This window comes from Podarcis bocagei (genome assembly GCF_964188305.1).
Source record: "Podarcis bocagei genome assembly, chromosome: 6".
Classification (NCBI taxonomy): domain Eukaryota; kingdom Metazoa; phylum Chordata; class Lepidosauria; order Squamata; family Lacertidae; genus Podarcis; species Podarcis bocagei.
Window position 1 is genome coordinate 61,382,198 of NC_138130.1, and position 12,744 is coordinate 61,394,941.

Here is a 12,744-nt window from a genome sequence, read left to right on the forward strand (position 1 = left end):
CCTACCTCACAGTTGATAATAACACAGGAAGTAAAACCTGAGTTCCTTAGAGGAAAGGTGAGTTACAGATGTAATAAGTAAATGGGAATCTCTTTTCATAGCAGCACTTAGCTCTTGAGACATGTGAAGTAAAAATGACAGGAAATGTCTCTGAGAATGTGCATCACTCACAATATATCTTAGAATCATAGAATCATAGAATCATAGAGTTGGAAGAGACCACAAGGGCCATCGAGTCCAACCCCCTGCCAAGCAGGAAACACCATCAGAGCACTCCTGACATATGGTTGTCAAGCTTCTGCTTAAAGACCTCCAAAGTAGGAGACTCCACCACACTCCTTGGCAGCAAATTCCACTGTCGAACAGCTCTTACTGTCAGGAAGTTCTTCCTAATGTTTAGGTGGAATCTTCTTTCTTGTAGTTTGGATCCATTGCTCCGTGTCCGCTTCTCTGGAGCAGCAGAAAACAACCTTTCTCCCTCCTCTATGTGACATCCTTTTATATATTTGAACATGGCTATCATATCACCCCTTAACCTCCTCTTCTCCAGGCTAAACATGCCCAGCTCCCTTAGCCGTTCCTCATAAGGCATCGTTTCCAGGCCTTTGACCATTTTGGTTGCCCTCCTCTGGACACGTTCCAGTTTGTCAGTGTCCTTCTTGAATTGTGGTGCCCAGAACTGGACACAGTACTCCAGGTGAGGTCTGACCAGAGCAGAATACAGTGGCACTATTACTTCCCTTGATCTAGATGCTATACTCCTATTGATGCAGCCCAGAATTGCATTGGCTTTTTTAGCTGCCGCGTCACACTGTTGGCTCATGTCAAGTTTGTGGTCAACCAAGACTCCTAGATCCTTTTCACATGTACTGCTCTCAAGCCAGGTGTCACCCATCTTGTATTTGTGCCTCTCATTTTTTTTGCCCAAGTGCAATACTTTACATTTCTCCCTGTTAAAATTCATCTTGTTTGTTTTTGCCCAGTTCTCTAATCTGTCAAGGTCGTTTTGAAGTGTGATCCTGTCCTCTGGGGTGTTAGCCACCCCTCCCAGTTTGGTGTCATCTGCAAATTTGATCAGGATGCCCTTGAGTCCATCATCCAAGTCGTTGATAAAGATGTTGAATAAGACCGGGCCCAAGACAGAACCCTGTGGCACCCCACTAGTCACTCTTCTCCAGGATGAAGAGGAACCATTGATGAGCACCCTTTGGGTTCGGTCAGTCAGCCAGTTACAAATCCACTGAGTGGTAGCATAGTCAAGACCGCATTTTACCAGCTTCTTTACAAGAATATCATGGGGCACCTTGTCAAATGCCTTGCTGAAATCTAGGTAGGCTACATCCACTGCGTTCCCTTCATCTACCAGGCTTGTAATTCTGTCAAAAAATGAGATCAGGTTAGTCTGACATGACTTATTTTTCAGAAATCCATGCTGACTATTGGTGATCACAGCATTCCTTTCTAGGTGCTCACAGACTGTTTGCTTAATGATCTGCTCCAGAATCTTCCCTGCTATTGATGTCAGACTGACTGGGCGGTAATTATTTGGGTCCTCTCTTTTCCCCTTTTTGAAAATAGGGACAACATTTGCCCTCCTCCAGTCTGCCGGGACTTCGCCTGTTCTTCAGGAATTCTCAAAGATGACTGCCAGTGGTTCTGAGATCACATCTGCCAGTTCTTTTAATACTCTTGGATGCAGTTCATCTGGCCCTGGAGACTTGAATACATCTAGACTAGCCAAATATTCTTGTACTATCTCCTTAGTTATTCTGGGCTGTGTTTGCTTTGCTGAATCATTTGCTCCAAATTCTTCAGGTCGGGCATTGTTTTCTTTATCGGAGAAAAATTTCTCTATATCTCTATTTCTCTATATCTCTATTTCTCTATATCTGCAGTTAGGGGCAAGAGCATTTAGGCTAGAGTGTCATATCCAAAAAGTCTCACTGCTTTCAATGATTCATAATTTTAAGTACGTCCAAATGAAATCAGTGTGATTACAGGACTATTTTCAAGAAATGGTTAAGAAACTATGCCTTTTGATTCCATTCTGCAAACTTCTTGTACAAATGCTAGGGTTGCCATATTTCAAAAAGTAAAAACCAGGACACCCCTAACATCTGCTGAGGTGTTCATAGTCCACATGCTTGTAATGGGTTCTCTGCTTAGTCTATATCAGTTTACACTGATGTGCAAATTGTACCACTATGCTGAATTGCAAAGTCTGTGCAACACAACATTGATGTGCATATCATAGCTTTTGTGTTCCTCAAAGTAAAAGCTTTACTAAGGATTGTTTTGAATTACGTTTTACTCAAAAAGACCTATTGGAATTAATGACCTAAGCTAGCCATATCTATTAATTTCAATCAGTTTATTCTAAGTAAGACATACAATGAATACAATCCCAAGTACTTTTAACATATTTGAAAAGTTCAAAGGTGCTATTTGATTATATAAGCATTTTATAAAATGCACATTAATAAACAAGCAGTAATTGTCACATATATTGAGTCCTTGAAATGTCTACTATCCAAGAGAAATATTGCTTAATATTTCACATTCTGTTATGCATATGCCAGAATTGCTAATTCATAAGAACATGAACAAAGAGGGCTATTTTGATCACCTCACCCTCATTATCCTTAATTATAGCCTCCTATATGAAAAAGTCTGTTAGAAATGTATTAGAAATATATTTATCTGTGGGGCATATTTTGAAAAGAGAATCATATTGTTTCCTGTTTTACATAAAACAAGCTTGGAGCTGTTGTACAGCTATGCAAACATTGACTAACTTGTATAGAGAAGGCAAATGGAAAGAATTATATTGTAAATATATCTACAATATCACTTTCTATAGCTGTTGTATAGTTATTGCTGTAAATCTAGGTTGCAATTTGTCCAAATCTTTCATTAACAGATCTAGTGTAATTTAATAAAAGAACAAATAATATTAAATATATTTGACCTGAAAAGAATATTTGGGGGGGGGGGGGACGACAACATTTCTGGATCTTGCTTATTTGAGTTTGCTGATTATCTATACTTAGTTCCCATATGGATGCTAATCATACTCATATTATTTTAAAATGTTATACTTAGGTAATTTGTATAAAATACACAAAGTGCAGTATATTGTGTATGATTTCAATACACTGGCAAGTATTTTTTTTTAAATTAGAAGGCCTTCTCTCAAAGGCACTATACATAGAACAACACAAACAACCTGCTATGAAAATCAGAAACAAAAACAAAACAAAAACCTGAGCCACAATTTTTATTCAACAATTTTAAAAGCCTAGATTTGCTACAAGTAAATTTACTAGGAGCAAATTCCATTTAACTCGGTTCTAAGAAACACACTGCAATGGGCTGCAAAACAATGTTAAATAATTCTGAGTGATCAATAAGAATAATGAGCAAAATGCACATGTTTCAACTTCAAGCAGTGTTTGAGAAATAGGTTGAAAGTTCAAAACAAGTGGTCTTAACAAAACACAAAAGATTAGCTATATAACAAACCAAGAACAGCTGTTTCCTGTTATATTCCAGTAGGGGGAACTAAAGATTCACCATCTAACATTGCTTTTGGCTTACAGACCTGTGTATATTCCTCTAACCCCCTGTCTAATCATCAGTGCTAACATCAAATAGCTAGTAGCTACTCTTGTGATCACTCACGGCCTCAGCTGCACTTTATACACTAAAGATATTGCAAGTATTCAGACATACACCTTTGATGCAGCTATTCCTTTACTTGATCATCCTCTTTATGCTTATTCTTCAGTTTGTGCAGTCTCATTTGTCTTCCCTTGTTATGCTTTTCCCCCAACACTCCTACACACAGAAAAAATATATATATCCTCCTAGCTTAACTGAAAAGGGAAAACTCTCTCTCCACACCCCTTGCTGTAGACATCCTTTTACCTCATGAGAGACCCCATATACTCTATCTTCTTCCTGGATTGCATACATTGTAAGGGCTTCAACAGTTTAGAAAGAAGGTGGTAAAGGTGTTATTTTTAAGAGCTTAAGGTATTAGGTAGGTTGAAATGAAGAGCACGGAGTTGTTTATAAAATACTGATGTGATATTCTGTGTTGTGTTTTGTGTTTTGTTTTAGTCAAAACATGAAAAATGAAAGGTCAGGGAAACAGAGAACAAACAAAACAAACGCCTATGGTTGACCCCAATTTACTACAGCTAATTTATGCACAATGCAAAACACAGAAGAAGGGTTCCTCACGTTCAGGTTAGCTTACCATTCCATAAACATGAAGAAAGGGTTGCAACCACAGTTACTGTGTGCAAGAGAGTTGCTTGAAGAGCTTGTGAATGGCTTCTATGTCAATTCCATGCATGTACTCTTCTGAATGTGCAGAGTTGATCACATCATTGCTTTCATAGATGCAGAAACTAGAATTCTGCTCAATTTGCATTCTTGGTAGAATGCACATTTCAAACTAGTTTGGGAATATGATGTTTTGTTTGTACAAGACCTCAACATAAGTTCTGTCAGGTAGCAAGGTGGGATAGGGTGGTCATCCTGGAACAGAAATTACATTGGCGGCGGGGGGGGGGGGGGGCTTCCTCCCTTACCACAGTGGTATCCTACGAAATCCCAGTGTTGATAAGTACATACATATAACCTGTGTATATGTATACATAAATAAGTCAACCCAATTTTGAAAGCCACAATGCACAAGGGCAGTGCAAATAAGAACTGAGCTGATAGTTCAGTCCTACTCATGCTTACTCGGAAGTCTCACTGTGTTCAGTGTGCCTTATTCCCCATAAAAAGATGCATAGAGTTGTGGCCTTAATCTTGCATATGATCTGTGCACGTATATGGTATAGGGCATCTGCATGTTCTAGGCAGCCACAATGTGGCATGTTTATACTGGAAGGAGGGTTGCATAAATTGGTTGTACACCCATCATATAATATACAGAGCCCAGCTTGCGGCAGGATTCTGGAATCTAACTGCAACCTTGTATTAGAGTAGGTCTGACTATATACACTGGAAGTAGTGTATACACGGGAAGACACCCGAAGACACCAAAACCTACATTCCTGTACCCGTGAAAATCTACGAAAGCAAACAGTACTATACAGTGTATACACTGGACTATATACAGGAGTAGGTCTGACTATATGCACTGGAACTTGTGTGAGTAAATAAGTATACAGCGGTACCTCTAGTTATGAACTTAATGTGTTCCGGAGGTCCGTTCTTAACCTGAAACTGTTCTTAACTAGAGGTGTGCTTTCGCTAATGGGGCCTCTTGCTGCCGCTGCGCTGCTGGCACACGATTTCCGTTCTCATCCTGGGGCAAAGATCTCAACTTGAGGTAACTCTTCTAGGTTAGTGGAGTTTGTAACCTGAAGCGTTTGTAACCTGAGGCGTTTGTAACTCGAGGTACCACTGTAACTTGTATTTGCATAAGGCAATGCTGACTTGCCTGCATTTTCCTTTTAAAAGGAGCTGGTACCTTTTTTTTGTTAGCCATCTGTGGCCCTCCTGAGTGGCTGGGCGGGCTTTAAGCAACTACAAATATTACGCCGTGATTCGGGAGAAGGGGTCTTTGAACATGTGCAGAATGTCATAGTTCTCTCCCCACTAAGCAGCAGCTGCGTATCACTACACACCTGGAATTAGGCAACATGATCGCCTTCCTGCACCTCCCTTTTTTAAAAAGTACCAGCACATGAAAGCTAAGTGAGAAGAAGAGGTTGAAATTGCCGTCTTCTTTCAAAGGCCTCCCTGTGACAGAGAGAGAGAGAAGAGCGAGGAAGGCTGAATAATTAGGGAAGAGACTTCCATGAAATCGCTCGTCGAGAAAATTACCTGCCCATTAAATGAGAAGCAGTGAGAAGCAATCATGTTAATGTTACCTATAGCCAACAGTAAAGAGGGAAAAGGGGGCTTGGGAGAGAAATGGGATGGGCGGGGGGGGGGCAGAGAAGCAGCGCTGCTCTGTGCCTCCCCCCGGTCTTCAATCCTTCAGCTGCCTCACGTTGTGTGTGTCTGTCTCTCTCCCCCCCTCCCACCTCGATCCCTGAGGGGAACATGAGAGTGGGTGTGGTGTTTTACAGTGCTTTAATCCACACCCCAGCTCTTCCAATTCCGGCTCTCCTCCCCCCCCCCCACCTCCGTGTTTGCTCTACGAAGAGCAGCAACAGCAGCAGCAAAACGAGCAGAACGAGCCCAGGCTGTGGGGAGGCCGCCCGGGCGAGCTCCAGCAGGAGGGTGCTGCGCTCTCTCCCCTCCTCTCCCTCGCGCGCACACCCCGCCGCGCCTGCCGCTTCCCGCCTCGCTCGACTCCTTCCATAGTGGGAGCGACACCCCCCCCCCCGCCCTCGCTCACCGCCGCGCGCGTTTACACGGCAGCGGCGGCCGCCTCATCCAGCAGCAACAACCGTGCCCACCGCCACTCGCTCTTTCCTCCAGCCCCAGCGGCACGTTGGGAGTTTATTCTCCTCAAGCAGTTTCTTCCCGCGCTGAGGGTAGGGGTGGCTGGGTTGCCTTTTTTAATTTTTAATATTTTTGAGGGGGTGCTGTGGAGAGGGAAGGAGGGAGCTCGCGCGCCAAGATGTTGCTCAGGCGTCCCTCTTATGGAAGTTAAGGGAAGCAACTCCGCAGCTTGAAGTGATTTTGAAGAAGGGGGGGGGGGGGAGGTTGGAAGAGGAAGAAAATGAGAAGCAGGAGAGTTAAGCCAAGCCCTTGATTTTGCTCCCTCCTTCCCCGCCTTTTCCTCAGAGCGCCGAGAACTTTGAGCGAGGTGGTGGCGGCGGGAGGGGACGCACTTTCTAGGAAACGTATCTGCTTTCAAAGTCTCTCGTCTGCCGAAGAAATCCCCGGGCTCTGGATTGCAATGGAGAGTCTTAGCCACACTTGAACAATTCCTCTGCCTCCGCTGGATTGGTGGGAATTTCGGAAGCGGAGCCAGCGCGCCGAGCCGGGAGCGGTGCCCCCTCTTCCTCCCTCGCTCTCCCCCTCGCGCTGCTAATCTGCATGGAGCTCAAAGTGTCCCATTCAAGCCTCTTTCTCGCCGCTGCTCTCCAGGCTCCTTCCACGTATCCTTAGGTTGTAGGAGAATCTCAACTTTTGGGACTACTCCCCCCCCTCTATTTTTTTCTCTCTCTCCCTGGAATTGGATTGCCTTTGAATATGTTAAAATGGGGCTGCTGACGCCACTCCTGCTGCTTGGATTTGTCTCTTTTCAAGTTGATGGTAAGTTAAAGTGTTGTGTTTTACTGTCATTTCTTTGGAGCAGAGCACGCTTGGATTTTGGGGCTCGAAATCCTGTATAATGTGCATGGGCTATGGAACGATGGAAGGAAGGGATGGATATGAACATGCTATTAATAAAGCAAATCTTCTTTTCTAGCTTAGTAGGAAAATAGTTAGCATAAGCTGTAAAGTGTGTGTGTGTGTTTGTTTGTGTGTGTGTGTGTGTGTGTGAGAGAGAGAGAGAGAGAGAGAGATTGAAATCAGCTGACTGGTAAAATCTCGACGCACCAACAGATTTCTGTTGCTTCTATTTTTACCCCATGCTGAACTTTTTAGGTGGAAAATCGACTGATTAAATGGGGTAATTGTGCTTCTGATTCAAGAGAGGTGAATGGGAAATTTACTACCGTGAGGTTCTCGCTGCTGCATTTGTAAGCAATGCACGCAGAAAAATGCAGTAATGTGTGGAATGCGCTAAAAGGTGTGAAATAACTATGCCTGTGAGATGTGTCAGGTGGAAAGTATACAAAGTAGGGAGTGTGAAAGAGAGTCGTGTCTGTGGAAGTCTCCCAGTACAGCAGAATCTCACAGCCAGCTTCTGCCACAGGGAGAAGCTAGGCTTCCACTGTTTAAAGACAATGGGGAATTTGAACAGGTGCTGTAGGTGTCTCCCCTTCTGTAAAGGCAGTCTCCCTTGTATAGGGGTTTGTCTTTTGTTCAGCTTGCTTAGCCATCCCTAAAGTAAAACCAAGACCTCATCGTTTAACCTAGAAGCACGTTGCAGGGAATTTCATGTTGATATTTAAGAGCTAAGAACACATTGTTGATTTCAGTGTTTGAAATGAAGGAAATTGAGAAAAAATCAAAGGAACGATGTTTGTACTGCCTATGGTTAGAAGGTATAATTTTAACATAGTAGAGACACCAATGGCTATGAATACATATATACTGTATGTGTTTTACCTCAAATGTGCAACATACATCATGTATTTTGGGCGCACAAACTGTTTACATGGACAGTCATGCTGAGTCTTTATTGGTGGTGGGGAGGCTTGATATGGTACCTGATCTCTTTGGCTATTGTCTTAATTTGGAGGTTTGGCATTATATTTTTACAGAGGTGTCTTTGGGGGGCGGGGTTTGGACTCTAGCGTAATTTACTGGTTGATGCTGGATATGGGCAGGATCTGGGACTAAACTTAGTTCCAGCAGGAAGCTGGTGCTAAAAGCCTGGTATCCATATCAACGAGAGGCCACTCTTGTAAACAGAGAGTGATATTGTATTACCTACAATTATTGCATGCAGTTGTGTGCTACCCATTCCTCCCTCCCTCTCTCCCTCCCACCACACCCTTAGCAACACAGGAGACAACAGAGAACCTTGCTAAAAGCAGGGAATTGAGGATATGTAAGTATTGGTTCACAAGTTGTATAATGAGTGTATCACGTAATGTGCCCTGCAGTTTCATTTTTTTTTTTTTTTTTACAAAGCATTGTGGTTCACCTAAGTCACGTTGGAAATGTACATAAAACCTGAAAGCATCAGGCTGCAGAAATGTAGTTATTAGCCAGTGTTTAAAATTGTAGGTAGCTAGAAGGAATACAATTAAAGTGCTCAGTGGAAGTGACAGAGTGAATCACAGGAGCCTGGTGTTACAGAATGTAATTAATGTACCAGGCTGTTTGGAGATATAGGAAACAAATGCAATTAACCAGCTTGCTAGAAGGACAGGAGCAAGGCATAATTTATTCAAGTTTTCTTCCATGGAGAACACAACTTGAACCTTAAAAAAACAACAAACCATTCTTTTACAAGGTAGGTCTATGAGCAAACTTATTGGTCCATCTTTGACAAATATGGACTTGCTCAAAATCTGTGAAAAGCACTTTATGGGAAGGTTTTGACTAGACTATGATAATCTCAGTAGATACAATCCTGTACATAGAATTGCAGTCAATAGTTGTTGCTGTTCTTCTGAAACATATTCATATCTACATTGTTCTGAAACATAAAATGTAGATCTGTATCTTGGAAGCCTATTGTATTTTACATTAGCTTACTGATGTCCCTATCTTCCCAGAAACACAGAAATGAAAGTTGCCACATAACACGAACAGTATGTCATTAAAGGCAGCTTCACATGTTACCCTTTTCTTAAAATATTGGAAAATGCTAATATCGCATGTTTGCAGGCATGTATCATATGTATGAGGGAGGCTGCCAAAGGTACACTCAGTAGCAAACCTGAGTCCATCATGGTTTGCCCACCATACATACTAAGCTATCTTTCCCACTGAATATAATATGTGAAATGATCCTAAACTGCTTTAACATATGTTTTATTTTTTCCTGTATTATTAATAAAACAGTAAGCATGAAGAAAGCATAACTGAGGAAGAAAGACCCTTTGTTGAAACTCAAACCAGCTGTTCTTTTTTTCCTCCTTAAAAATAGGTCATTCCTCACTCACAAGCTAAGGCTTTGAGCTTCCAAGAGCTCTCCCTTTACATCATTATGATTTTTGTATCTTTTGGGTATGAATGCAGTCAGAGAAAAGCAAACCATGTGTTTTTGAGATATAATGTCAGGAAGATACACTCCATGCCTATCTCTGAGTACCCAGAGAAACATGAGTGGCCTACAGGTGATATTACATGGTGGTATGATGCAGATTCAGATGGTGAATTGTCTTAGTTCTTGTGCCTTCTTAGTACAGTGGTACCTCAGGTTACATACACTTCAGGTTACATATGCTTCAGGTTACAGACTCCGCTAACCCAGAAATAGTACTTCGGGTTAAGAACTTTGCTTCAGGATAAGAACAGAAATTGTGCTCCGGTGGCAGCAGGAGACCCCATTAGCTAAAGTGGAGCTTCAGGTTAAGAACAGTTTCAGGTTAAGAACAGACCTCCGGAACGAATTAAGTACTTAACCCGAGGTACCACTCTATCATGAAATTTTAGAGTTCGATGAAAATGGGACAAAATGTGCCATTTGTGTTGTGAATGTGGATTTATGGCAGTTCAGATCACATCCTTTGCCATCTATTTAGGGATAACTGTAATTCCAATCTTCCCAGCATTCTACCTTGATACCAGTCTTTTTACCATTTCTGAAAGTTAAAAAGGGCTCTTGTCATATCACACACACAGCTGAAGTAATGGTTGAAAAAGTAATTTTTGTTCATTAATTTCTTTCTTTGACTATTTTGTAAGAAGGGTGGGCCTCTGGATCAGACATAATGCCCATTTAGTCCAGCAGCCTGTTTCTCACAGTGTCCAACCAGAAAGGTGAGGTCATTAGCCCTTTCCCACTGTTCCTTAGTATTCAGAGGCATCGGGACTGGTAGCTATTCATGGACCTATTCTTCAAGAATTTGTCTAATCCAGCTTTAAAGCTATCCAGATTGGTGGTAATCACCACATCCTGTGGTAGGAAGCACTTATTTAGGAGGTGTTTAGTCATGTCAGACTCTTCGTGATGCCGTGGACCAGAGCACGCCAGGCACTTCTGTCTTCCACTGCCTCTCGCAGTTTGGTCAAACTCATGTTAGTAGCTTTGAGAACACTGTCCAACCATCTCTTCCTCTGTTGTCCCATTCTCCTTGTGCCCTCAATCTTTCCCAACAAGGTCTTTTCCAGGGAGTCTTCTCTTCTCATGTGATGGCCAAAGTATTGGAGCCTCATCTTCAGAATGTGACCTTCCAGTGAGCACTCAGGGCTGATTTCCTTAAGAATGGATAGGATTGATCATCTTGCGGTCTATGGGACTCTCAAGAGTCTCCTTCATCACCATAATTCAAAAGCATCAATTCTTTGGCAATCAGCCTTCTTTATGATCCAGCTCCCACTTCCATACATCACTACTGGGAAAACCATAGCTTTAACTATATGGACCTTTGTCAGCAAGGTGATGTCTCTGCTTTTTAAGATGCTGTCTAGGTTTGTCATTGCTTTTCTCCCAAGAAGCAGGCGTCTTTTAATTTTGTGACTACTGTCACCATCTGCAGTAATCATGGAGCCCAAGAAAGTAAAATCTCTCACTGCCTCCATTTCTTCCCCTTCTATTTGTCAGGAGGTGATGGGACCAGTGGACTTATTTAGGTAGGAAGTATTTATTTTTGTCTATCTCTCCTGCTGTGATTGGATGACCGCACATTCTAGTATTATGAGAGAGGGAGGAAAAACAAGTTTCTTTATCCAGTTTATTTACATCGTGCATAATATTATAAACCTCTGTCACATTCCTCCCTTGTCAACTTTTTTCAACACTAAAATCCCCATATGTTGTAACCCTTTCTCTTAAGGGAGTCTGTCTATCCACCCGATCATTTTAGCTGATTTTTTCCCTGGACCTTTCACAGATCTACAACATACTTTTTGAGATATGACAACCAGAACTCTACACAGTATTCTAACTGTGGCCACACTATTTGTTGTAAAGGCGTTATACTCTTAGCTTTATTTTCAGTACCTTTCCTAACAAACCCTAACATGGAATTTACCTTTTTCACAGCAACCACACACCGATCAATTGTGCTAAAAGAACATTAAGTTTGATATAATGTTTTCTAGTTGTTGTCAAACCTCTTGCCTTTAGTGGAAGATAAATCACAGACAATCACAGATACAACTGTGGAATAGTCCTGTAAACAATCCAAAATGCACTTGTTTTCAGCAAATCCCCTTTGAGTATAATTGACTTTCTCTGGTTCAGGTTTGTGTTTATCATAGACAAAATATCAGCCAAACTTATAACATGCTGGCACAATAAAACAGTGGATTCTAAACTTTGTTCTGTCTAGTATAAATGCCTTTTGCACAATAAAATATAAATATTAGGATAATACAGCACATTGAAAACTCACTGTGGACAGCTCTGCATCTTTATTTCTTAATACCCAAAGGTTACTGGAGGATAACGTACATTACAAAAAACTACAAAAGTCATTACTCAGTAGAGTAATCAAAGAAAGATGAAGGGCAGTTGAAGAAGAGGAAGAGGAGGAGTTTGGATTTGATATCCCGCCTTTCACTCCCTTTAAGGAGTCTCAAAGCGGCTAACATTCTCCTTTCCCTTCCTCCCCCACAACAAACACTCTGTGAGGTGAATGGGGCTGAGAGACTTCAATGAAGTGTGACTGGCCCAAGGTCACCCAGCAGCTGCATGTGGAGGAGCGGAGACGCGAACCCGGTTCCCCAGATTACGAGCTACCGCTCTTAACCACTACACCACACTGGCTCTCTTGAAAAAGTTCCACAGCCCATTGTGTGTCCGCGTTAGCAAGATGTTGTACTGCACACCTTGAGAAACAATACTAGGACATACATAGATAACGTAATTTCACAACTGAAATTTCTTGTGTCTTCACATCTTATTCAATTCAGGGTGTTAGGACACTATTTCATAAATAAGTGTTGGCACAATTCATAGTTTCAAATAACTCCTCAAAGTTTTTCTCAGTGGGAGTTACTATCTAGCAAGTGTAGTCTTTGAAATGTTGCGAAAAC

General features: G+C 41.9%; 1 protein-coding gene and 1 long non-coding RNA gene across 22 annotated transcripts in view; both read left to right on the top strand.

The window, feature by feature from the left end:
• ROBO2 (roundabout guidance receptor 2) overlaps nt 1–12,744 on the top strand; it is an 839,550-nt gene that overhangs the window by 385,543 nt on the left and 441,263 nt on the right. The window contains exon 1 of one of the 21 annotated variants that reach the window (XM_081199591.1): nt 6,213–7,233. The exons of 17 other annotated variants lie outside the window; for them this stretch is intronic. In XM_081199591.1, coding sequence (XP_081055717.1) covers nt 7,179–7,233 — 55 coding nt within the window. In that variant the 5' untranslated portion in view covers nt 6,213–7,178. Of the gene's footprint in view, nt 1–6,212; nt 7,234–12,744 lie in introns of those variants that run through there. 3 more of the 21 variants (XM_081199592.1, XM_081199579.1, XM_081199583.1) reach the window with 3 other exon arrangements.
• On the top strand, nt 20–5,875 carry LOC308589184. The gene is made up of 2 exons (XR_014009136.1): nt 20–61; nt 5,699–5,875. It is a non-coding gene; the product is annotated as an uncharacterized lncRNA (long non-coding RNA).